This window comes from Cylas formicarius, unplaced genomic scaffold (assembly GCF_029955315.1).
Source record: "Cylas formicarius isolate icCylForm1 unplaced genomic scaffold, icCylForm1.1 PGA_scaffold_1__22_contigs__length_36826433, whole genome shotgun sequence".
NCBI lineage: Eukaryota > Metazoa > Arthropoda > Insecta > Coleoptera > Brentidae > Cylas > Cylas formicarius.
In genome coordinates, this window is record NW_026844264.1 from 21,408,864 (window position 1) to 21,436,550 (window position 27,687).

General features: G+C 32.5%; 2 protein-coding genes across 2 annotated transcripts; one reads left to right on the forward strand and one right to left on the reverse strand.

The window, feature by feature from the left end:
• The first annotated feature begins 743 nt into the window (after window positions 1-743).
• LOC132697060 (SPRY domain-containing SOCS box protein 3) lies at window positions 744-8,454 on the forward strand. The gene is made up of 5 exons (XM_060662319.1): window positions 744-885; window positions 2,498-2,654; window positions 2,752-2,914; window positions 3,328-3,507; window positions 6,707-8,454. The coding sequence occupies exons 2-5, from the start codon at window positions 2,514-2,516 to the stop codon at window positions 7,024-7,026; spliced, it is 804 nt and encodes a 267-aa protein (XP_060518302.1). The 5' UTR covers window positions 744-885; window positions 2,498-2,513; the 3' UTR covers window positions 7,027-8,454.
• Window positions 8,455-9,337: 883 nt separating this feature from the next.
• Window positions 9,338-27,076, reverse strand: LOC132696285 (transforming growth factor-beta-induced protein ig-h3). The gene is made up of 7 exons (XM_060661026.1): window positions 25,445-27,076; window positions 18,871-19,129; window positions 14,801-15,078; window positions 14,531-14,740; window positions 12,498-12,717; window positions 11,535-11,800; window positions 9,338-10,082 (listed from the first exon to the last, which is right to left on the reverse strand). Exons 1-7 carry the CDS (start codon window positions 25,638-25,640, stop codon window positions 9,826-9,828), a joined length of 1,686 nt encoding a protein of 561 aa, XP_060517009.1. The 5' UTR covers window positions 25,641-27,076; the 3' UTR covers window positions 9,338-9,825.
• Between the last annotated feature and the right edge of the window lie 611 nt (window positions 27,077-27,687).

Sequence of the window (27,687 nt, forward strand, 5' to 3'; positions counted from 1 at the left end):
GCTCGTGCCAAATAAACTCGTGACTCAAATACCGTTTACCGCACTTGTTGCATAATATACTACAAAAATTTTAGAAAGCTAACATGTGTTTATACATAATATAAGAAATTATGATCCTGTTTCTTTGAAATTTAAAGATACAAATTGGATTGGATTTTTCATTAAAAAATATGCCCATATTTATTCCAAAAATTACTGATCAATTTGATGTAAGATTTCTCAAACAATTACAAAACAAAAAGCTTTAAAGCTTTGTAATTTTACATATACATAACCTGAAAATAAATTCTTTATTTATTTAAAAAATAAAATGAAAAAATGCGAAAGTTCGAATTAAAAGAATTACCTAAAAAAGAAGCTACAAGAAAAGTTGTTCTCGTTGTATACTATTCTAAATCCTATAGGCATAGAGTACATGGTGTTTTAGTCATTGTTCTGAACCGCCAGAATCCCTTGTCAAATCAAGGGTCATCGAAGTATAGAGAAGCTTATGTTTTTTTGTTAGCTTTAAATCAGAATCTTAAAATATAAAAACAACCAATAGGTTGGAATTATTCAAATTCCATTCCATTCCATTTAATTGAGCCAAACTTGAGAATAATTTTGGACGAAACAGAATGTAGCGACACGTATTTTTCTAATTACATATGCATCGGAACTAGATTGCACTTTATCGACCAGACAAATTATGCGACCCTCTAATAACGAGCGGATCGAAGCAAAGAAGGGGATAAAAGATGAATCAGGACGATTGCGTCGATTTCGACCCGTGCATGCGCCACGACGCGACGAATAGAGGTCCGTCGCTTGAAAATGAGAAAAAACATGACAAAGTGGTGAGTGCTCCTACGAAAATGAATCGTTGTTAAATTTTACATAAATAAGGTAAGTAAGAATATATTTACGAAATTCGCCTAAGCAATATCGAAAAAATTAAGTGGTTTTGCGAGTTTGGTTTTGTATTATTATCGCCCGATGTATCTAAAATCAATAACTTTCGTTGCCTAGGCACTTGTCATTGTTTGGATGTTTATTTTCAGTGAATATTTTAGCCAATAATGGTATCGGAATCCATCATGCCAATGTAAGGTTCCCGATTTATGTTGGTTTTTTGCGAATACCAATTAGGTACTTACTTGCTTTAAGTCCCGTAAGGAAAATTCCATTCCACCTAATTTAACATGTAATATAAACGAGGAAGTCTAGCATTTAATCTAGAAGCCAGCTTTTAATTGCAAGCACTCCTGTAAAATGTGCATTTCTGCAGCAATCTCAAAATATTTTTTTCTATTGCAGTAACTATTCAAAATTAATCTGGCACGAATTTTGCCAATTTTCAGTATATTATTTTTTTCGAGGCACTGCATGGATTTTTCTCCGTCCAAATGTTCAAAACTAGTTTTTTTCAATTTCACCACCCTACCAAAAACTACGTCAAGAAAAATGTTATTACGACATAAATTTTGTAGATGACTTATTTAAATCTATTTCATTAAGTTACATGAGAAACAAATTAAAACACGATTATCACAAAATACAATTTAACATACATAAACGTAGTTGATAAAATAATAATAATACTACAAAAAAAAATAGGCTTATATTTTATTTGATGTCATATTTATCTACAATTTACAACAAGGCACGTAAAAAGAGAAGATTGCAAAACAAACAATACTTATTACATTTGAACTTCAAAGTTTTGGGAATCACACTGAAAGTTTTGCCATTTTTTAAATTACTAATGCTAATCTGAGACGGCCCCGCTTCGTATTTTGTTAATTACGGACCCTTTATTCTGAAAGGGACAGTGACTCACGAAACCCACCCCAGATTTTCACAATCAAGTGCTTCGCCCTAAGTGCTTAGTTATATGAAAGTTGAACATATTTTTTTTCTCGAATAAGAAGCAATTTTGTTGTCATTTTTGAAAACGAACCACTAGATTGGCATTAAATGGTCGCAATTCAGCCACTCAAAGTGATTGTAAAAAAGGTCCCTGATCTCTAGTTGAGCTATTGAACACAAGTTATAAATTTTTCATACTTTTTCAAATTAGTGATAAAAAAATATTATATATCACGGAATGAAACCTAAACATTGACTTCCCTTCAAGTTGATCTGAAGAAAAAAGCTGCATATTGTTTCTTTTCTACGCTGATTTTGCAGTATTTTGTGAAGTACCTTAGCAAAAATTGTAAAAACACTTATTACAATAATTAATACTAATATTAAGTAGCTCGTGTTTAAGAAGTACAATTCAGCATTGAGCTGGAATACGAACATTTTTACTCCAAAGCAAAAATTGAAATGGACGCACATATTAAATAATTTAAAGTATGGCTACATGAAACAGCCCAAACAGGTGTCCATTGAACTTTCTGAGCATTAACTCTAAACTCAATGAAAAAATATTTTATATTAATTCGTTCACAAGATTTCGTGTAACGCGCACAGATGTCCTAGGACAAACAAGATGTGATTTTGTCCTTTTTAGATACCCGCTGACAAACATGACCTATGCTTTCTATAATTTGCTGGAAACGGAAGAAAAGATGAATGCCAAAGTGAACGAAACTGAGTCGATTCGAAACGGACACAGTCTGCCCTGTGATGACATCTGGACGTGGGATAGAAATTATCATAGCCGCGAAGTAAGTCTAACATACTAGAGAAAAAACTAATCAACCAAATAAAAAAAAAACGATAAACTGAATCAAACAAAGTTTTTGGGGAATCTTTTAATCGTAGGTAATATTGAGTGGAACGCATCTGCGCAAAGCCCTTTTTCATCCAAACTGGAGCAGCGGAACGGCTGCGGTAAGAGGAACACGAGTACTGAACAATGGCAGGTACTATTGGGAATTGCATTTAACCAGAAGAATTTTTGGAACCAGTATGATGTTTGGAATTGGTAAGCGCCTATGGGTTTGTTGCATATAGATTAATTAGTTTCTTAATTTTGTGTTGAAAGCATGGCTCCAAGTAAATGTGCCTTACTGCCAAGTTCGTATTCGGAGAAACCTGAAATTTCAGACATAGTTGACGACGACTACATATATGTATTAGTTTTGAGTACGGATTCTCCACAGTAAGGGAAAAACGAAGGTTGTTTTGATATCTAACTGTATTCTAATATCTTATTCCCGTCTATTTTTAATTCAGTTTAAAACTCCGAAAATCAAATATTCTGTTATTATTGTAAAACTTGTTGCACATTAAGTTGCTTATATTTCAGACTCTTCTATTTGAATTATGAATGTCGTTTTTGGTAGAATAAATGCTTGGAATTTAAAATATTTACCATCATTTTCCACCACTTTCCAGGTACAAAAAAGGCACGGCTTCACGAGGACTCCTTTGTTAACCTCTTGGGAATAGATGAAAATAGTTGGGGATTGTCTCACAAAGGATTAATCTGGCACTCCGGCCGTTGGACATATTATACCAAGCCTTTTCGAGAAAACGTAGCCACAAAAATTGGAATATTATTCGATGGAATTGCAGGTTTGCATTTTTTTTTATTTTGGACTCGATATTAGTAACTCCAACTCAGTTTGATTCCTCTTGGCAGTAATTTGCTAGATTCTTCATATATTGATTTATATTTAGTTTGAAACACAAATTTGAAACGCAAATTATAAACGAATGAACCAGAACTACTAAGCTCGTTGCAACCTTACTGGATTATATTCTTACTTCAGATTCGGATATACTTAGTGACTCTGGTGTTTTGCCAGTTCCTCATATACGTGACCACGACCTCGTTTTTTGTTCAATTAATTTAAAATATAAAAAATCTGGTCCTATTTTGAAAACATCAAGAGATTTTGAAAATTTAGTTTATAATCAATTTAAATCAGACTTAATGTCCATTCCCTGGAATAACATTTATGACATAAACAACGCAGAGGGCAAGGTAGAATTTATTAGTAGCAATATAAACGTTCTGTTAGATATTCAGGCCCCACTTGAAACCTATAAGATATCAAAAAAATACGCACCATGGCGTACGGACACTATTATTAACATGATTGCTATTAGGAACAACAGAGTGACTGGCAGATCTATAGAACTCTGAGAAATAATGTAACTGCGGCGATAAAAAAAAGAAAGTGTATTAAAATCGTTTTTTCTATAATAATGCCAATCAAAAGATTGTATGGGCAGGCACGAGGACTATGGGACTATTAAAGGGGGAAAATAGTGACTTACTTGCAAATGTATGTAATGTTGATTATATAAACAGTCACTTTATAAAGTCTGTTCCCGATTTACCCTCTGATAAGGATTTATATTATACAAATAGAGCAAATAGTTCAATCCCACGTACTTTTTCTTTTACCCCTGTAACTGAAACTGATGTATTGCGGTTAATTAAGACTAAAGCAGTAGGTTGCGATGGTATTAATATTTCCACAAACAATTTATGTATTCCCCATATTTTGCCTCATATCACGCATGTTATAAACTATTGCTTAAAATATTCAATTTTCCCGGATCAGTGAAAAAAGGCACTCGTCATACCGTTAGCAAAAATTGCAAAATCCAACAACCCTAGATAATATTCGCCCTATCTTGGAAAAGGTTATATGTGAGCAGATGCAGTTTCACTTAGGTAATAACAAGATTATCCCCATTACTCAATCAGGATATAAAGCTGGAGATAGTTGTACTACAGCTACTACATATAACCGATGATATATTTAGGGCTACAGATGAAGGCAAGCTGACACTACTAACCCTTTTAGACTATTCGAAAGCGTTTGATACCCTTAATCATCAAATTTTTATTTCAATGTTAAATTTCATTGGTTTGTCAGAAAACGCAATTAATCTTTTAGCTTCATACCTACAACACCAATCTCAAGTGGTAACATATAATGGTGTAACCTCTTCATTAATAAATGTTAATAAAAGTACACCTCAGGGATCTATTTTAGGAACGCCTTTCTTTATTGTATATGGCTCTCGTTTTAAAAAACTTCTGTTGTCAAGTTGTCATCATTATTATGCAGCCGATACACAAATTTACCTTTCTTTTTTTCCCGGTGAATCTAAGCAAGCCGTTGCAGCCCTAAACTATGACTTGAACATAGTTTATGAGTTGTCCACTAAGCATTGTTTACTATTAAATGCTAGCAAATCCGCAGTAATCATTTTTGGCCGAAAGGGTGACAGGGAGAGATTTTTATTGGGTTGTCATGCTGTGGAGATTAATAATAAAAAAAATAAGTTTTGTGATTCGGTGAGAAACTTAGGAATGATAATGGACAAGGATTTAAGATTTTCGGAGCATATTTCTAAATGTTTGCAAAAGGCAATGTTAAAATTTATATATCAAAATCGTGAATTTTTAAGCAGAAAACATGGAGCAATACTGTGTGAGTCTCTGGTTGTGTCTCAACTAAGTTACGGGGATGCAATGTGTGGACCTTGTTTAAACTATTTTGATAAACGCCGAATTCAAAAGCTTCAAAACTCATGTCTCAGTTTGATTTTTGGGATCCCAAAGTTTGACAGAATTAGTCAAAATTAGTCAAAATATATTTCTTCATTCTGCCGTTCTATATTCGAACATACTAAGTAGAAAGTCTCCTCCATACCTTTTCAATAAAATAAGCTATTGCTGTGACGTACATAATCTTAATATACGATTTAAGGGAACGCTTAGTCCGCCAATGCATGCAACTGAAATTTTTAAACGCTCCTTTTCATATAGAATTGTTCCATGTTTAAATAATTTGCCAAATAAAATAAAAAATTGAAGCAACCTAAAACTCTTCAAAAATAACCTTTTTCAGAGACTACTGGATGAGCAAATTAAGGAAAGTTCTAGGTGTGCGCTATATGTAATGAAATATTGCTTTAATTATTTTTACTTTGTGTTTGATTTTCGCGGGAACAATTTTTTTTTACAGCTTATAAAATGGAAATTTACGTCCTTTTTTTTCTCTATTTTATCGGGTTAGATAGAACAGTATACTGATCGTTAGTAGACTGAATCTCGCCTTTTTGCCAAAATGTTATCTTGTTATTGTTATACTGTATTTAATTCAAATAAAGAACTTTATTATTATTATTATTATTGTTATAATTATTATTATTATATTAATCGCCAAAAAGTGAGTTCTGATATGAGTTGGCATACTCTATTTTTTACTTTTTTTGGTGATCTTTCGTTTTTTGTAATTTATATATTGATTGAAGATTGTTTCAGTTTTTAACAAATTTTGCCTTTAGGTTATTGATTAAGTATCTTAGAATCATTTAATATTTTAATACTTGTTTACATTTGCTATGCCTGTATTTGTTCTTGCTTGTTTGATAGCCATCATTAATAACTCTAATCTCATAATTATACCTGATTTAGCAAAGACACAAGAAACCTGTTCCACAATATGTTTTTGTTTTTCTTGTTCATTCCATTTAGCTGTATCAATTTTGTTTGCCATCTTCAGTATGAGTTTTAATTAAATTTAGCATTGTAGGAGACACATGTTTATATGAATTGATAGAGATATTGTTAAGTAACATCAGTAACACCATCCACATACTATTGGGCCATGCTGTATACCGTATATTATCGATGACTTTGCTATTGCGATACTGCTAGCGATCTTTTTGGTTCGCCATCTATACCACTTAATAGTCGGTGATACTGCTAGTACATCATTTTTTTTCTAATAAGTTGATTATTTTTCAGGAACCTTAACGTATTACAAAGACGGAAAATGTCTTGGTGTAGCGTTCAGGGGTCTAAACGACGTTAAGGAGCCGCTGTATCCGATCATAAGTTCGACCGCAGCAAAAACTGAAATTGTATTGGATCGTATGAAACGAGACTTTGTAAATCTTCAGGATAGGTGTAGGGCGGTAATTGTAAAGAGGATCAGGTGTAAAGACGACCTGAGCGAGTTGCAGTTGCCTATTAAAATACAGTGGTACCTAGCGGAGGACATTGAAGAGGCAGTGGAACCATTCAGACAACTCGACCAAAATATCAATTACCTGACTTGCGATTGATACGATGGTTTCCCTTTCGATGTGTGTAAATTAATCATTGTTGCATCTCGGAAATTATGATTGATGAGTAATGTGTTGGTTACGATGTTTAGAAGTCCACAAGTAGCGTAATGGACATTTTTTTTGCAGAAATCAGAATCGCAAACGGAAAAGAATTTGGGTTTTCGTGGGAGGGAACCGCAAGCGGTTGAGATTTTAAGTTAAATCGTTTTTTTTTTAACTCAGATTAGTGATTCAGTGCAATTTGTTTTCTATTTAATCTTAGAAATATTTTCCTACGAACTAAATAATACACCAAAAATTTGGCTTTAAAGAACTTAACAATATATTTTCGTCCGAAACAATAATTAATTAGGACAAAGTCAAGTTTTTAGCCTTTTTGAATGTTATCACTCATAATTTAAATGATTATCCTAAAAAGTTTTATTTTTTCTTGATTGTCTTGCCAGTCTGTGCTATTCCAGGTGTTGCCAAAATAATATTGAAGCGAAACTTCCACACGCGCTATTTTGGTCAATCAGAAACTTGCGTTTTGATAACTAAAGTCACATAAGTTTTTATCACCGTGCGACATTCGGACAAGCATTCCACTGCAACAAAGATACTATGAAAATGAAAATGAAATTTGTTATAGAAAATAATCACAATATTGCTTATTTGGCAAAAATTCAACCGACAAGAGATTTAGATAAGAAATTTATTAATATGATAAAGCGTGTGGAAAAGTAACTTCAACGTTTATTGTACGGAATAGTTAGTTAACTTAAACCAGATAGCAGATATGTACTGACAATAAAGAATTACATGTCAACACGGTTTCTAAAATGACTTACTGCAAGCAGAATCCAAGCTAGTCAAAGATAATACATCTGCTGTATAAGATATTAGTGTGGATCGTATTCCAAAAATAATTTCTTTTCGGAAAATTAATTTTTTAGCTGATATATAAATTAATATCCAGAAATGTTTTCTTGATCATGAATATTTTGATTTCGATGAATTTAAGTTACCTACCTTGCGGATGGCCATTTTGAATCGAAAATAATTAAAGATCGTAATCTGGTTATTTCAACTTAAAAATACCCATTTGATATGGTGTTAGTTACTCTATAAATAAAACGCTTTTCACTGCAATGAACATGTAAGGAGATTCCTTAGTTTGGCAACACCTTTTCGGCGGACCCTGTATAATACAACTTTTAATCAAACATATTATTTTCGAGAACCCGTGCTTTACCTGTTCGTGCCATATTTACTTCAAGCTATTAGGTTTTCCTATTATAGCTATGAATTAACTATTCTAGTCAAATTGAACGTTCTCACCAAAAACACTTACTAAGTTATTTATTTATGAACATTTAGTGCAATTTGTATATAAAGTGTACAGTTTTTGTTACTTTGTGTAAATTTATGTAATATAACATTACTTCCAACAATGTTTAATTTTTTCCATGAATTGAAATAAACGGAAAAACAACAAGCGAACGCAATTGCCAAATTTAAAAATTTAAAGTGTCCTAAGTGAAATATTGTTTTAAAAAAACGCATATATTTCAGGTACCCGTTTTTTTAACGAGAAATAGGATTTAGTGCCCTATAAGATTTGAAATGTTAATTTATTCATTTCTTGGTTTTCTTTTCATACTTTGTCTTACTCTATTGCATCCTGAGAAAAAGACTTAATCTTCATTTCCCTTTACTCCAAATTTAATATTGTAGGCACAGTTTTCATATTGATGTGCAATTTTTATTATCCCAAAGAATAATTTGAGTTTTATCTTCTAAAATTACCGTTATCCTAAGCACAACAAGCGCCTTGGGTTTATAGTGCTTGGAAAAATGGACCCTACCTTTAAGCATAAAAACCATGTTACATAAAAATGTATTCTTCTGCCATCGTTGAAGCAACTGCATGGTCAGTAAGATCAAAATAGAAATTTATGTTACAGATTTTAGTCAATTGAATTTATAACCGATTTTTTTTCCTGATTTGCAAGCCGTCTGTAAGTTAAGTTGGGATATGATATAAAATGCATAGAAATCTATAGTCAACAATTACTGAATATAAATTGTGCCTTAAACTTGCAAACTTTTAAAAAAATTGTTCCTTGTAACTTATCCGTTATTATCTTCGGATAATGGACGACTTTCTTAGGCATTCAGTCCGTTTAGAACGGCTGTAAGACTATAATTAAATTATTTTGCTGTTATTAATTTATTTTTTACCGACAGTATAATAAAATTGAAAAAAAAGTCCTTGAAATCGTCTTCTTACATTTTTAGTGTACGGTATTTGAAATTAGACAGTAGATATATTTAGGATATTTATTGGATATCACTATCACTAAAACTTAGACAAATAATTCCTACAAATTATTGAATAACTTTAAAATCTAAAATTTTTAAATAGTAAAAAATTGCCAACTAAATAACTTATATCAAAAGCTTGGCTTTCTGCCATAAGTAAACTTTATCTTGTTAAAAATATAACTTATGTGTCCCCTATCTAAAACACACAAACAAATATATATAACAATTAATGACGCGACATTTTTTTTCCTTTTTGTGTAACTATGAAATTTCTACGAACATAGACAGTCATCGATATCTTTAAGTTATCACACATTATCCTTATTGGCTAGTTAAAAATAAACGTCGAAATCAAGCATGCGATTCCAATGAGTCCCGCTTAAACGCAAACGTTTCAACTTTAAGCCACCCTGTATTATTCACCCCCAAACGAACTGATTCTATTTACAGATAGTTTGTGAAACATTTTACAATTATTTTACTCCGCCTCTATGGAAAACTATTGGTTGTTGTTTCTGATCGAGTGCTCGATATAATTTCGGTTTCGTCATTGTCGAAGCTTTTCTGAGTGAAATCTTCGAGGGTTTCTTCTGTCGGATTATCAGTACCCGGTGGTACGTCTGCGTTGTAAGATGGCAAAGTAGTAACGTTTGCAAATAGCACTTTGTCAACATAGAACATGGTGCCTAGATTGTACACGAACACTTCGCTTTCCAATATATTAGCATCGTTAACGTATACATGATCTGCAAGAAAATATTGATGGTATATTTAGTACTGGTGTCAAACAGAAAAAAAATGTTAACTCTAAATTAAAGTTATTTTTCAATATTATATTCATAGTTTCTTCTTAATTGCAGTACTTACAGTACAAAATAAATTTATGAGACTTGAAAGGTTTACTTAAAATATGGGTTACTTGATCTCCTTAATCACCTCAAAACCGAAGTATCGAAAGAAAGTGAAAAATCACCTTAAATGCCTAAATTGGGGAGGACAATTTTTTGATTCCCTACCCAAGTGCACCGATCCGCACATGAATCACGCCAAAGTCAGTACGAAAATTCGTTTATTTTTCGCCTACGACGCACCGTTTTCGAGATATGGTCGTTTTTTCAAAAAATTTTTTCGATTTTGAAATCGCCATATCTCGAAAACGGCTCATTTTTTCGAAAAACCGAACGAATTTTTGCCCGATAGGAGATTGCTTTCCACCCTACTTTACTCATATCCGGTATTAGGTTCCCCATTTTCAAAAAAAAAATCTTTCGGGGACAGTTCTGCTTTTGACACGAAAGTTGCAGCCGCCCCCTCTACTAACCCCGAAAATTTCATCCCGAATGTTTAGAGTTAGGTCTCACATAACAAGCAAAAATTGAAATCTGTCAACAGAACCGAGAAAATTTTCCTTCAAAAATATTTAGTTTGGTAAACCTGTTTCTTTTCAAATAGTGGAAGTTGCAAGTTTTTAGGCGAAACAAAGCGAAATGAGGATCTTAAATAATTTATAAACGTGGTAAATACTATATTTTGCAGAACTTCTGCTGAACCATTAGAATTATCAAATGAAAGTACAAATTAAATTTCCATTATTACCAAATCAAATTATAAAACTAATACACTTGTCTCCTATGTAGTTAGCAAAATAGTATATTATGCAACAAGTGCGGTATACGGCATTTGACTCACGAGTTTATTTGACACAAGCGGAGGGAGTTACTTAAATTTTATTACACAATTCCAAGATTTTTTGAACTTTTACCAGAAAATTTTAATTTTGGATAGTTGGAGAAAAGCTTCAGCACATTTTCTCGTAGTTAAATCGAGTACTGGGCTGGGGAGTGAATACTTTGGAGTGTGCCGCAAAAGATCAAGTCGTAGAGGGAATAGATACATTTACAATACAAACAATTCTGAGTGGGCTAGGAGCGTTCTAATTTCATCAAAAAAAGCGATTTAGAAGCTCACCGGCAGTATATTTTCTCGTAATTCAAAACCTAATGGCTAATGCCTACTTAAAGATCATTATAAAAATGTGCATTTATTAAAAGGTTAACCAGATTTAAAACGATTAAGTATGTGTCATACATTTCATTTTAAACTATGGCGCTCGAGTGTTTTATGGATCTAATACTAACGTTAGTGAAAAATATGACAAAACAAACATTCGGATGGCTTATAAATACAAAAATACTTACCCAATGTCCTATTCACAGCTATAGTTTGATTTCCTAAAGTGACCAGGTTCGTATTGTTCTTCAGATCATGATCGTATAAACGTCCTTTAACAAAGTGATTGAGCAGTATTTGCAGACCTTCGCCGTTTGACAGGTAGTTGTCGGGCATCTTATTTAATCCGAGATCTTCAAAGGCGGTATCTACCGGTACGAAAAAAGTATATCCGGTTCCGGACACGTGAGGAGCCAAATCCGCAAGATTTAAAAATCTTGTAATATGTTTAAATCTGCAAAGTATAATCTGATATGCATAGAATTTTTTTTCCGGTTTGTCGGTTCCTCGTGCTGGCAACTTTCTTTTCGATTTTGTGTAGCTCATTTTGCTGATTATTTTTGCCTTCATTAAATTAACCTCAAATAAAGTTTTGTTTGTTAACAGTTAAAGAAGTCGTAAAAACAACTTTCCAGAAAACATTTTTTAAGAAATTAAAAAAACAGACAAACAAGTAGATGAAAATAACTAGTTTTAATGATTAAGGTGTAAATAAGTATTTGTGTGGCAACTGAGATAAAAATACGCGAGTTTTAAGTTTATTAAAAATTAATATTATGTATTTTCAACTACAATGGAACATTTTTTTGTTCGCCTATAGGATTCAAATTAGTTTCACTTGATTACTAAAAATTTTAATATTTTATATGTCTGTTTAGAAATTACTTTTTAGTAAACAGTGAACACAGGCAAAAATATTAATTATAGGTGTAAATCAATTATTATTTTCTAAATATTTTCAACCAAGTCACTTTTATTTGTTTTCCATTTTTCTTAACAAAGTATAAAGGTATTCATGGATTAATTAATAATGCTGATGGATACCACGCCGCCAATAACTTTGTTGCCCCTAAATTAGAGCTACAACTTTCTTTTAGACTTCGTAGGTTAAATTTAAACGAATCGGTTAAAAATTGGCCAGTTGTCCTTACCGTTTGTCTCGTTCGAGGGCTAAAAATGCGTGAGACAAAAATTGAGCTCCGAACCATGGGAATGCTAGTAGCGGGGGAGTTTCCTTATCTCGGTTCTGTTGATGCAACTTCGATACAACCGACTCATTTATAAACAACACTTCGCCTATAAACATGATGTTTCCATTTTTTACTGGGGTATCTCCTTTCACTATCGAAGCTCCATTAACCATTAAATTCGCTGCAATCAAATTTTTGTTTGCTTAATTGTTGACTATTCTAATCTTTACAAATTAAATGATTGTTTCGCCAAAACAAAAAAAATAAACGCTTATCATATGCACAAAAACTGCGCCATTTATTTACAATTATTTCTTTTTTAATTTGCTCTTTTTTATACGTATTGTAATATATTCCGAGCCTGAGCATATTCTTGCTCTTTAATATGCCAATGCGGTTCATTAACAAATCAAAAAAACAATAAACTTAAATTAATTTCTTCACTTTAACTTTTGATATATCGCAACAAAAAAAAATTACTTGGCGCAATTTTGAAATTAGTATATACTTGCATTGAAATTTTAATTCAGTTCAATTCAATTGAAAATATTTTAATTAATATTTCAGAGGATAGCTGCTCATCTAACCACCCATAGGACCAAAAACGTTTATTGAACTGAGGAGGCTTTTACATGATAAAAATCCGTTTATCAAAATAAATAAGAACTAAAAGTTCAGATTTTAACGAAATTATATATTTTGACATGACAATTGTTTCGACAACACCGTGTCTTTATCAAATGTGTGTTGTCGAAACAATTGTCATGTCAAAATATATAATTTCGTGAAAATCTAAACTTTTAGTTCTTATTTATTTTGAAAAACGTTTATACTTTTAGTTTAAAAGTTTTTTGGTAATAAAGAAAACGATAAATGGGAGCAGTATCTCTAGAATATGTTAATTCAAACTTGGTTTTAATTTCAAATGAGTAGTTTTACTTTTTATAAAAAATATATTTCTTCTCGAATATGATAAAATAAAATATATCGGTTGTTTTTGACGTGCTGTTTTGTTGACTTCCCTTTTAAAAGTTTTTTATCAACCTATTGGTCTATTGGTCGGAACTATACACTGTGTAATATTTCCAATAAATTAAATTAATGCTACCAAATGTTGATGCTGCAACTACTTTGCCTGCTCTTAGATACGTTTCAACACAAGGGTGGAGCAAAATATGTTACATATATTTTAGAGTAATAATATATATATATATATATATATATATATATATATATATATATATATATATATATATATATATATATATATATATATATATATATATATATATATATATATATATATATATATATATATTAATCAATAACATTAATAACATTAAGAAATATTAATTAGAATTGATACGAAAAAACTTGAATTTTTTTCAGAATTTTTTTCACGCTTTTGAGGACTCCGTGCGTTATTTTTTGAACCTGAAATGTTTCGAAGTATCAAACATGCACTAACTTTTCTCGAAGATTTTGTATTTCAAAAAAATCCCACGTTAGACACCGCTGTTAACTGGTACTTCAACTGCATATTTAAGTAGACAAAAACAGCAGTGGAATCTTGGAACTGTATGACCTCATAGCCAGGCCTTTCATTTAAAGATTTTAAAGTCGATGATTCCTATCATTTTTCCAATAAAATTTTTGAAATAGCGATAACTACTTAGATCCACATGATCCTTATAGATATGAGCACTAGCTGTTTTTAAAGTTTCGTTGCTTCTCACCGTGCTAATATAAAACCACCACTTTCTTCAAATCTAATTTTAAGCAACTAAATTACTTAAAAACTTATTAAACCTTTTTATATACTTAAGTGAAGTACCTTTTTCCGAAAAATAAAACTCCCATGCCAATTGCAATGAAACAAATATAAAGCATTCGTACGGTACCTAACTATAAAATTTTAAAGCTTTCTTATAGGAGACGTAAGCCATTAAAAAATTTAGTTCTGGTCAATCTTTCTGGTGGCGAGGAATACTTACGAATTTTCTTAAATACGATCTCTCTTCCGCCCAGTGTTCTAACTGCTTGTCCATCCTGTATCGAATTCTGCTTTAATCTACCTTTAATGAAGTGGTTAATAATAATACTTTCGGTAAATTCGGGAACACTAAATGGATAAAAGCCCCAATCGATGGGATGCCACCTCTGGAAAGCATGATCTGTCGGAACGAACACCGTATATTCCTCACCTGAAATTAAACGATATATGCCAGTGATAAAAATAATTAAGGTCACGAGCCCATTTTTACCTTCGTTGAGCGACTGCGAAACATTAGATCTGGACAAAAAGTGCTGAAAAACTCTGACCCGACTCTTTAAAAACGACAAAACTTCCAGCACGTTCTCTACGAATTTGGTGTTCGGTTCATGTTTGTCACGCTTCGTGATCTCCATCGCGATGGGAAACGTGACTGCATCATCTGCTGATCTCATATTAGTTTCCGCTCCTGCTGCAGATATGGCGGACTCGTTATAATCCAATCTGTTCGTGATCGGAAATAAATAGCTGTCGATTATGACCAGATTCCTGAAATTAATAACGCCTTGGCGTGAAAACGAAATGTGTTACGTTCAACTTGAGAACAGGGATAATAATTTTCGAATGAATGAGTTGCTAAGACGAAGTAAGCCTAAATGATGCAACAAATAAATTTTTGTATACGATATGACATAAAAGGGTTAGATAGATAGATTAAATAAGAATTTGCACTCCTTGATTATTACCTTTATCATATTTATTTTAATTTTATTCTACAATAATTGATAATCATCTTATTTTTTGGGGCCCCGTTTTTTTTTTGTTAAATCTCCATATAATAATTTCTTGAAATAGCATTATAACTTTCTAAATTTTGAGATATATCTTATTAAATGCCCTTTTTCGTTATCATTACGAAGGTATTAAATGAAGAAGAAGCCAACAGAATGATTGACGAAACGTCAGTAAGTTCCACTCTGCAAAAACCGACGCAAGAGGAATGCAGAAATTTTGTAAAAGTATTACAGTAGCCTGTGGAAGTTTTTTTGAAGAATTTAATTAAATAAATTAATAATTACAATACAATTAACTCAAATACTAAAATACGCAATACAAAATAATTAAAAATCCACATCAAGCGTGAGGAAATGGTCACTTTAAGACGTCAGCTGTGTTACTCACGGTCGCTACTCACTTCGGATGTTTACGGTACTTTGGTCACAGGTTTAGGAGCGACTCGGGAGTTTTGGGTAGAATTTAGTTATCGTATTTTGACGTTTTTCAGTTTGCAAGGTCACGATTCACGTGACTCAGGCAATGTATTTTTAATGTTTTGTAAATATGTACTCAAGACATCTTCAGTAACTCGTGATTAAAAAAGGTGTCTGTAGCACATATACATATTTTTTCTGTCTTATTTATAATCAAATAGTCCCCTCGAATTTACAAATTTTTTATTTCAAAAAGGGGATATGACAATGTATATTGGACCAAATCTATTACAGGAGAGTGAACTGAAGAATTATATTGATTTCTGTGTAGGGAGAGGAAATATTACTTTTAAATACATGTTACCATATTTATTAATTTTGTATTTAAAATATTGCTCTCCGGCTATAGTACTATTTAATAATACTATGCTATTAATTGCATAATTGCTAATATTCTAGCAGAGATTAGATTATAGGAAATAATTCAAATAAAATAGCACCAACTATGGTTCTGGCTTAAATGCTACTAATACGATAGTTAAGTTTCAGGTTGATGCCGATGAGCGATGACCATTCCTAGCTTTTTCGATGTGTTCGTAACTTGGTTTCCTACTACTTACATTAAATAGATTCTTTTACTTTTCGCTAGCTACCTGACTCCGAGATATTCCGATATTTTTTGTCACACAGCATCCACAGAAAAGTTCAAGTATGTATAGGATAGGTGACAAAGATAATCTGTTTTTAAGTTACAGTGTTTCCGTAAAATCCATTTTAATTCAGAAAAATACTGCAAATTTTCCGACCACAGATATCCAATTATTAAGTAACTACTCAGTAGACATTTTATTTATTACATCCTAGATGCACTGCTACGGAGTATACATCTCGATAACGCCGGCATCCTTCGTGGTCATTTTCCTTTTGGTTGGTATTTTATTACCACACGCTCAAAACACAATATTAATTATTATAAAAGTGAAGGTCGCAAAACGAAAGATGAATCACTAAATAATTTAGCGTGAGTTAGGTCATCGAAGACGCTAATTAATGAACATGTAGTCATTTGCATAAAATTTACAGCATAAACAGGCAAGTCAAATTAGCTGACAACTAAATTTAAACAAAAAATAATTCTTAGAAAACCAGGAAAAATTCATTTCGGCGGCAGAAAACTATAGTGGGCAATATGAAGAAGAAATGATGATAATAAAATGCCCAAATATAGCAACTAAAATACGGCAACAAAATAACAATCTATTTTTAAGTATGGGTAACACTGTTTTTTATAATGGCGACACTGATATTTAAAATATTATTATTCGCTAAAACCTATTTTTATACCCGCTACTTTAAAATTATGTATTTATTATGCCATGGTTGCGAGACATTTCGGACGTTACTTTAGTCACGAGTTTAGTTATGGTTAGTTAAAAAAATGACTTGAACTGAAAAAAAAATCTTTACCATATGATTGTCTAGTGTTACTTGGCAAAGAACGCATGTAAAAGGAGAGTTTTTTAATTAATAGTTTTCCAAAATGGCACTCAGGACCTTACCAGCATTGCTGCCACCCATGTCGATTCTATAGAACGAACCGTTACCGAGATCGATAAAAAATGGTCAGACACCAATACTTTTCAAAACATTCATTTAATTCATGAATTCCATTTTACAGAATTAACTGTGAAGACAATCCAACTGTTACGAAACAAGAATACCAAGATCAGAATGGGTGACTTCTGACGTTGTGAATCAGAAGCAGCCATTGGCCATTGGCTCTTGATATAGACTGACTAGGGGTTTATTCGGCAAAACTTGATCTAATTAACTGTAAATAAAATATGGGGATGGCAATAGTCATTGTCATTCAATGACCTAACTGAGCCAAAATAAATGAAAACTAAAAGTTCAGATTTTCAAAAGTTATATATATTTACATAACAATTCTCTCGACAATGTAATCAAATGTAATATTTGTAAACTACCTGCAACTATATATACAGAAAAATGAAAATAAAACCTTAATTAATGTTGTTAGAATTTAAGTTCAATAAAGGAGAGGTATTTAAATCTAATTGATCGTTAAGCATTTGAATGTCTCATTTTGTTAATCTCCATGGTTTCCAATAAATTTAATTTTCTACTTTTTGTGGCTGTATGTAAAATATCAAATCAGTATCATTTTCAAGTGAAAAAGTTTCAAAACATTTGTCAAAATGTGGTTTAAAAATAGCTTTCAGAACTAACAACACAATAGGAAAATTTTTAAAAAACAATAAAACGAAATGTTCAAAATTTCAAATATCAGATGTCTACAGATTGAAATGCGGATCTTGTTCTAAAATTTATATTGGACACATAAGTAGATCCTTCAAAAAACGCATTAACGAACATAAAAGAGCGTTTAAAAACAATAGTCTAGTTTCTAATTATGCCACACACTTAAACATAGAAAAACACATTTTTGACGACAAATTTGATATTTTGCATACAGCCACAAAAAGTAGAAAATTAAATTTATTGGAAGCCATGGAGATGAACAAAATGAGACATTCAAATGTATTGCTTAACGATCAATTAGATTTATTGAACTTAAATTCTCTCAACAACATTAATAAAATTTTTATTCTCATTTTTCGGTATATATAGTAGCACGTAGTTTCTAAATATTACATCTGATTACATTGTCGAAATAATTGTCATGTAAAAATATATAATTTCGTGAAAATCTGAACTTTTAGTACTTATTTATTTTGATAAATGGATTTTCATCAAGTAAAAGTCACCTAAGTTCAACTTAACTGAGTCTCTGACAGTTTTAGAGAGCCCAGAAATTCAAAATATGTTGTAGTACGCTATTGGCAAGTTATAATTACCTTCACACTCGAAATAATATTTTCGACACAATTAAAGTAAATTATTTTGCCACGCTGAGTTAACAAGAAAAAATTCCCAACAATTTGTGGTTAGTTAAATCGAATTAAATTACATGAATAAGCGGATGTCCCGCGACAACCTATTAGAAATATTTTCTTAATAATATATAGAATATAATATTCAAGAATTTCAATCTAATTATCAATTCTAATCGTACATTTTTATTAGTGCCAAAACGAATCATACCCACCCGTTCGGTACCTCAATTTTGTTTTCCACAATGGAAGCGTTATTAGCTTTAAGTTTTCCGTTTTTATCCAACCAGATTTGAACGGTTTTTCCACTTAGTGTCGTGATCGAACTGTTGGCGGTAACGTTAGCGATATCGAATCGAGTGTCAGGCACTACGTGATCAAGTAGAAGACGTTTAACAAGTTCCGGTTGTCGAAGGAGTTGCTTTTCTTGTACGGTGGGTGAATTTTGGGGGGCGAATATCGTAAATGGCTTGTCTGAAACAAAAGACCAACGAATTAATGCTCTGCGATGCAATAAAATATAAGTACCGAGATTACGGACGTCAACTAGGTTTAAAAAGAGTAAAAATTTTGGAATAAGAAACTAATCAACAAATAATTGATTAATAGCGATTTAAAAAGGATTTCTTCAACTAGAAAGGCAAACTCAGGCAAGGCAACTCTAGTGGCAATTCTGGTTTGACATTAAACTTGCTGTTTCAATGACCTAGTTTTCCGGAAGTGGTAGTGAACAGTGCAAAGTGCAAAATTGATATAATACTGAAATATGAAAACGAAACTTATCATTAACAACCAATCTATCCCATTCTCTTCAGACAATTTTTCATTATTGCCAAGACAGTAACAATTTATAAAAGGAACTTACCAACATGCAGCAGGAAACTGGGGTAATTTCTTTAACTGAATTGGAAAATATATATTCACAGGGTGCTATTAAATATAACTCGCAAAGGTTTGGTGAATTTCACTACAAAACAACATATAACTTTTATTCAAAATCTAGTGACCGGGTTTCTAGCCAAACTCCTAATTGTATTAAGAATTATTTACAGGAAATTAATGTTAATCCCAGAAAAAGTAAATCTGAACAAAGGTCTTTTCTTTTTCATATTTTCTTGGTAAGAAAATATGAAAATTGTGTTTGTGATAAGTGTAAAGAGAATCTATTATTATTACTTCAATGAAAGTACTGACGACGCTGTTTCTAGTCAACTGGTTGACTGTTTGGATAGTAATATTGATTTATAATCGGTATTACGATTATCGAGTTTTATAAATATCGAATTGTCAATATCAATAAGTAACCCGCACAGAATGGGTTCTTGTCAATTTAGTATGTTGTAGTTTTTGACTTTAGTTTTCACTATATAAAAGTTCTCATATGTCTACAGTAATCCTACGACTAGATTTTAATATATAGATTTGATTCCATATGAAAAAGGAAAAAACATTTTTCTTCTATAATAGTTTAGGGCCTTTCGTTTCCGATGAACAGGGAGTCAATTTTATTTCAAATTGTGTTTCCTTTTTAAAGTCCTATAGCATATTTTCCAGCTTTGATATTGAAAGATGAGGCTTAAAAAATCTGCAAAATGTTAAACCAAGTACAAAAGAAAAGTATCTGCTTTCACTTTCACGAGTGACCAGGAAATTACAAATGCTTGCGTAATTGCTAGAAATTGATAGCTAATGTAAACAAAAATAATACAATGGTTTCTGCTTTGTCCTGCTTTCCAATGCCCAAATTTATACTGCAACTCACAGATATAATCGTTAGTTCAGCTTTTTAAAAATTTACGACTTTGTTATGCTCAACGTAAAATTGCTTACAATGTGATTTCTGTACATCCTATGGTACATCCTGTGGTAAACCCAATATAAAATAACATACTGCGGCCAGTACCGAGACAGTGATCTGAATACAAATAGCAAATTTAAAAGACCGTTATTAAAAAACTTATTTAGTTCGTATTATTTTGCCTTACCATTCATACCATTAAACGGGCAAAAGCAAATCCGATCAAACACATTTACATATTTTTATTTAATTATTTATTTACAATTACAATTACAATTTTACAATAATATTATCACACAGATAACACCAAATATATTTAGGTGATTTATTGAAATGTTTAAATAAAATTGACATGAATTTATTTAGTTTTTTACTAAAATTCTTGAATTTCCTAAATATTAAATGCAGTTTGTTTATGTTTGTTTTCCGCTCTATTTTTTTGCAAAAACTATACAGTTTAAATGTGATACGATACTCAAATTTGATTTCGATGTAATACATACAAGACGATACAAGAAACATGTTTGTTTGGCTCTAGACACTCCTTCCAAAAGTAATAAAAGAACAAATTTTGTTGACATTGGCTACCAACTCGGATGAGAACTGTCTAATTTCATATTTATCATGTTCTCTAATTCCCTTTTTATGCACCAAGCAGTATCGCTGAATTTTCTTAACCTTTAAAATTTCTTCTACAAACCCGTTTTAGAACGCTGCCCTCTCACGTGGCCGATAATCAGATCGAATGTTAAACAAGTTTTGTTTAACCTTGCTAAAACTAAAATTAAACTAGCAAAAATAAAGTCAATTAGTGTCATTACAAGATATCTTATGCAAGATCTTTTTTTTAGGAAAGGGTTTTCAACAGAGTATTTTATTGACTCGGCACAGTTCGGAAAGCAAAAGCTCATTCACTACATTAAGCAATTTTTTCCTGTTATTCTTATATTGTTCCTCACTAAAAACATTTTAGCTATTTGCCCCCATTTTTTTTCTGTTCTCATTTTGTAACGAATGTTAACACCACTTTCGTCAAGTTTTTCTAAGCTTATTTATAAAGAAAAATTAATGCTCTGTCAGTAACCACAAGAAAAATTAAGAATTTTTAAAAATACAACTTGTTACAAAATAGTCAAATTTTTGAACATTTGTATTCCCGAAACTAAGCGCGTAATAGAATAACAGAATAAAGCAGTGAACTTACCTGTCATGTGTGGTCCCGGGAGTTCTAGGTGGATGATGTGGGGAGGGTGAGGAGGGAGAAAGTGATTAATAGAAGGGATGTGCACTAAAGTTAATTAAAGACGGGTTACTATCCAAAATTACTTCACGAACTACCAATGACAACGGTATCTAATATCCTAAAATTACGCACTATTAAATAAACAGGCGAAAGCAGACGAAACCTACAGTCTAAATGCAGTAAAACTTTTATGTGAATAACATCAAATGACGCCACATGATTTCGTTAGATTTTAAATTTTAAATCTACTATAACAGCAACCTCAAAGGCCAAATGCACAACTTATTTTGCTAGAAATTTCTTCCCCATGTGGCGTTGAAGGGAAATCGACATGAAACTTCACGTTTTAATTAAATGTGTATTCAAATAGACGGTCATTGGTTGCCGAGTCTTAATCCACGAACGAGATTTCATTCCATTATCGTTTAAGCTTCTCCAGGTCAGTATAAAGGCCAGGAATCGATTTGTGCTGAGAACGGGGTATACAGCGTGATCAATTTCGTCACCTAGACATTCTTTCTATTCTGAGCTAAATAATTTGTTGAATTGATCATAAGAAAAAGTAAATAGTATATTATGCAACAAGTGCGGTAAACGCCATTTGACTCACGAGTTTATTTGACACGAGCAGAGCGAATTTTTAATAAAAGAGTGAGTTTACCGAACGTGTTGAATACGTTCCGTTATTTTTTTGGTTACATTTTCTCAAAAGAACACTAATACATTCACTGACATGACCGTCAGAATTGACAAACGTCAAAATTCAAAGCGTGGGAAATATCTCCGAAAACATCTGATTGCTTCTAAATCCGTGCGGTAAAATCCGGGAAATGTATGCTCGTGGGAAACGAAACTGACGTGGTAAAGTGACGCTTCCCGCATAGGTGAGTAATTAGGTATAAGGTTGTTCGGAAAGTCATTTCGTTTTTTCCCGTCAGAGGACTTAATTGCGTTTTTTCGAAACCAACTTCACACTTAAGCCGCATAACCATTATATGTCTTGAGAGCTGATATTGTAAGGCTTGTGTGTGAAAAAGTTCTATTAATTCTACGCAGTAGTTTTTGGTTGGTGCCCTTTTAAATATGGAGAGCAATAAGCAGCAATTTCGTCATATTTTACTTTTTTACTTCAGAAAAGGTAAAAATGCTGTCCAAGCGAGAAAAAAATTGACGGATGTGTATGGAGAAGGCGTGTTAACAGTACGCCAGTGCCAGAACTGGTTTGCAAAATTTCGATCCGGCAATTTTGATGTCGAAGATGCACCACGGTCTGGAAGGCCGGTCGAAGCTGACAAAGATGCGATAAAGGCATTAGTTGATGCAAATCGGCGAATAACCACACGAGAGATCGGTGAGAGATTAAATTTGTCGAATTCGACTGTTTATGGCCATTTGAAAGGCATGGGCTTAACCTCGAAGCTCGATGTGTGGGTGCCCCATGTCCTTACAGAGCGAAATTTGTGTCGTCGCGTTGACGTGTGTGATTCGCTCCTCAAACGTCAATACAATGATCCATTTTTGAAGCGGACTATTACTGGGGATGAAAAATAGGTTATATACAACAATGTTAAACGCAAGAGGTCATGGAGCAGAAAAGATGAACCGGCTCAAAGCGTGTCAAAAGCCAACATTCACCAAAAAAAGGTGATGCTCTCCGTTTGGTGGGATGTCAAAGGAATCGTTTTTTTTTTAGCTTTTGTCGGACAATACAACGATTAATTCAGAAGTCTACTAGTCAACTGGACAAATTGAATGATTCACTTAAAGAGAAGAGGCCCGAATTAATCAACAGGAAGGGTGTAGTGTTCCACCAGGATAATGCGAGACCTCACACAAGTTTGGTCACTCGCCAAAAACTTTTACAGCTTGAATGGGACGTACTGCAACATCCACCATATTCTCCAGATCTGGCGCATTCCGACTACTATTTGTTCCGGTCCCTGCAAAATTTTTTGGATGGCAAAACCTTTACCTCAAATGAAGATGTCAAAAACCACCTGAACCAGTTTTTTGCCAGCAAGGACCAAAACTTTTATGAGAGGGGAATTATGTTACTGCCAGAAAGATAGCAAAAGGTGTTAGACCAGAATGGCCAATATATAATTTAATAAAATATTTATTCATTATACGAAAACTGTCTTTCATGTTCCCAAAAAAAAAAACGAAATGACTTTCCGAAAAACCCAATATTTTACAGACGGGAGTAGAAAAATGTCATTTATCGATTCATTGCAAATTCGTGGCTAACTAGATATGTTTTGATTCCATTTTTCAGAAATTTTAAGGTAATCGTTTTTCTGGTATAATTTTGCATCCGCATAAACACCAAACTCTAATACTTCATTAAGTAAGTATACCAAGTGACAAAATAAAGTGGGAACACTATTATAACTTTTAAACGGCTTGAGATAGTGATTTGAAATTTAAAAGGGTCCATATTTTTGACAATATGTAGTCAATTCCGGTTTGAGCGGAAACGAGAATAAATAAAATAAGTAATAAATAAATAAATTTTATATAATTTTTCAAAATTGTGTCTAGGAACCTGAATACTATTTACCGGGTCACCTGATCATTGGAAAAATTGTAAATGAAACTTTTCCTTACATGTCTAATGGCAAATAGCATTTAATGTAATCAACTATAATTTTTTTAAGATAACCTAGTTTTTTCAAGTAGCAACAGAAACTCTTTAAAGCCGGTACTTTTTTGCAACACCAAAATTTTCAAAATCCGTTAAGAAATAAGCTCACAGGAAGGAAAAAAAAGATGCGTAAATAAATACATTTTTTGTACATTTTTTATCTGATTATCGATTTTGTCGTGTTATCGATTTGGATTATCATGGAAAACAATAATCAATTTACAAATGGAGAAAGAGTTTCTGATATACGGGGAATGTAAAAAAAAACGCTCTACAGACCCGTGCATTGTATGCAGCCCGCTATCCGGGACGTCGTAATTTTTTTTTTGGTGCCGAATTATAAGAGTGCAGAAAGCTCCTACGGTATTTCTTTTTTAGTGATCGGTTTCACTATTCAATAAGCTTGAATTATAATATTTAAATAAAACATTTAACTAAATCTACTCCAAATTTTCCCAAACAAGAATAACAAAATAATGTCGAATTATTAATGGAAGATCTATTTTGAAAACATTTTTTTTTAAATTAATTTAATTCAATTTAATTCATAAATAATTAAAAATTTAATTTAATTTAATTACGATAGCGAAAGTAGGAAGTGACGTCCGAAGGGAATCGTGAACATAGTTTAAATTTCGTCCTATGTAGCAAAATCTTACTGAACTAAGCAATTTTTATGTCATTCTTGGTGGACACTTTTGTAATACCCTTTCTTATACTGATGAACAAACTAAATATGTGTTATAGTTAAGATCTTTTAATTTTTTATTGTAAAAGATTTTGGGGATCTAGACCAATGTGAACCACTAGCGGCTAGAAATTTAAGTCGTCTGGAATCCTCTGAAATATTTTGTTATGTTTATACTTGTAACACCCTGAATTTTATAACACACTTATAATTATCGGCTATATTTAGCAATTGCAATTGCGATTAGTTAATATAGAAATATGCATTATTTAAATACAAGTAACATAAAATCATGCATTTAATGTGATTTTGCCAACATTATTTGATATTAAGTGTTAGTGCTAATCAATCTTAACAATTTAACCACCAATAAACGAACGACACAGTTCATCTGTTTTCGTTTATATCAAACTAACCTGATATTTGGACATCGTCGTTATTAAAAATCAGCCACAGCGAGAAGAAATGGTCGATATTGTGGTTGGCAGTTAGCTGACCGTCAATTCCCGACGTATCGGGTAACTGGAGAGCTAACGCTTGCAGCCTAATAAAACACACGAGGAAAACGACAAGGCCCTGGAACAAGCCGGTCAAACGATGACCGGAGTCCATTGCTATTTATGCACGTGTTACAAATGCGCGAAGGCAACTGACTTGGCCGGCCAGTCAACATATCAATGGAATTCATAAATCCTGCTGTGCAGCCGGCAGACAATGTTGCGCCCGACCGATTCGACGTTAGCAGACAAACGTGAAACAATCGATCGAAGAGAGGGCAGCAGGAGATCGTTGCTCGCTTCCATACCGTGGCAGAAATTTCGCGCGGGGTTTATTCGCTATTTTTCGAAAATCAACTCAACGATCTATCCACATTACTTAGTATGCCCTTCTTTGCGAAATTTCTATTTTATATTTTTTAAGGTTCCACATATTCTGCTCGTGTTTAATGTCCAATGTGATTTGAATTTTATATTTTATTTATACATGCTGCTTAAAACTGGTTAATCGATATTAGACTTTATATGCGGAATACCGTGGTATCAGTTAAAGTTTCAAGCTATTCAAAACTTTTTTTTTCTGTCTTCATCATACAGATAGATATTTGGGTTGCTGGGTTGCTGGATTGGAGAAGATCTAAATCCTGATGTGGAAATAAGAACAAAAATAGAAATGGCCAGAGCAGCATTTTTGAAAGTGCGAAACTTGCTAAGTGACAAAAGCCTTAATACCCAAATCCGGAATAATTTCGTTAAATGCTATGTGTTTTCTGTGCTATTGTATGGGGTCGAGTCGTGGACGCTAAAGACTAGTACGCTAAACAAATTAGAGGAGTTAGAAATGTGGGTTTATCGACATATGCTGAGAATACCCTGGACTGACCATGTAAATAACGAAGAGGTATTACTAAGAATGAACAAAGAACGGGACCTCATAAACATCATTAAGAAAAGGAAAACGGCCTACCTCGGACACATCATGAGAGGCAATAAGTATGCATTTCTAAAATTTATAATAGAAGGCAAAATTGAGGGTAGACGAGGGCCGGGGCGGAGACAAGGCTCATGGTTAAAGAACGTGAGGGATTGGACAGGACTGGACTCCCATACATTGCTGAGGAGTGCGCAAGATCGAAACGAATTTGCCAAGATAGTTGCCGATCTTCATTGAATGGAGTTGGTACCTTAAGAAGAAGATACAGGATGAAATACTAAAGAGCGTACATACGTATCAAGTATATCATTTTAAGGGGTGATAAATAGTGGGTATCACATTAGTAAGTTTTGCCAAGTATTTTTAATGCTGTTCAACGAAAACCACTTTCCTGCTGCCTCCTCTAGCGCTTCATACTTAACTCAATTTGACATAGCAATAAGTACAGCAAAGTATGCCCAAAATAGAATCATAGGGGTAGTGTAAGAAGCTTTAGAAATTGAATAATGGTTAGAGTTTCAAAGAAAAATGTTTGTACTGCATTATATGTAGAAACGTTGAACAAAATGAGTTCAGCGAAAAACAGGGCAAAAGTCGTAAACACTGTAAAAAATCTTTTTACCTCAGTAGTTTTCTTGAATTGGCTCTCGAATTCACCAAGAGTTGGAGACATAAGGAAAAAATATCGAATAACAATCTCAATAGTCCATCGGCAAATATTAACATTATAACAATTTCAAAAATTCCGCAGATCAAAATAACAGCTAAAATCAGAAATCTCTAAAGCATATTCTTGCTAGTGATAATAGTGAAATGTGTGAATATCCTCAAATTTGAGTTCACCGGCAGGAAGTACTTGTAACCAATAGAGTTAACCAAAACAATATTAAAAAATATCTCTGTTTACAAATGTTCTGCATTCTTTTTGTTTTGATTATTGAGGCATCGAACTTGCTACATTTCGCCAATCATCCTGTTGACTTGTTCAAAGCTGAAACTGAAGCTGAGGAATCTAAAAAAAAGAATTTGTAAATAGTATTAAGTACTAAGTAACTAAGTAGCCTTTGGAAACTTCTCTGAAAAATTAAATAATATCTCATTCGCATTAAATTCCTATTTATGTATGGATCAAAATTACTTTCAACTTAATAATAAGTTTATCAGCAACTTAAGGAATGTAAATGTATAACAGGTTCACGATGTAATCACAATTTTCAACATTAAATAG

Coding starts and splice junctions, on each gene's coding strand:
- LOC132696285 (XM_060661026.1), bottom strand. CDS start 25,640: ATGGACTCCGGTCATCGTTTGACCGGCTTGTTCCAGGGCCTTGTCGTT. Junction 12,718..14,530: donor GATCGTATTTAAGAAAATTC/GTAAGTATTCCT, acceptor ATTTGATTGCAG/CGAATTTAATGGTTAATGGA. Junction 11,801..12,497: donor GCCCTCGAACGAGACAAACG/GTAAGGACAACT, acceptor TATACTTTGCAG/ATTTAAACATATTACAAGAT.
- LOC132697060 (XM_060662319.1), top strand. CDS start 2,514: ATGACCTATGCTTTCTATAATTTGCTGGAAACGGAAGAAAAGATGAAT. Junction 2,915..3,327: donor CAGTATGATGTTTGGAATTG/GTAAGCGCCTAT, acceptor ACCACTTTCCAG/GTACAAAAAAGGCACGGCTT. Junction 3,508..6,706: donor ATTATTCGATGGAATTGCAG/GTTTGCATTTTT, acceptor ATTATTTTTCAG/GAACCTTAACGTATTACAAA.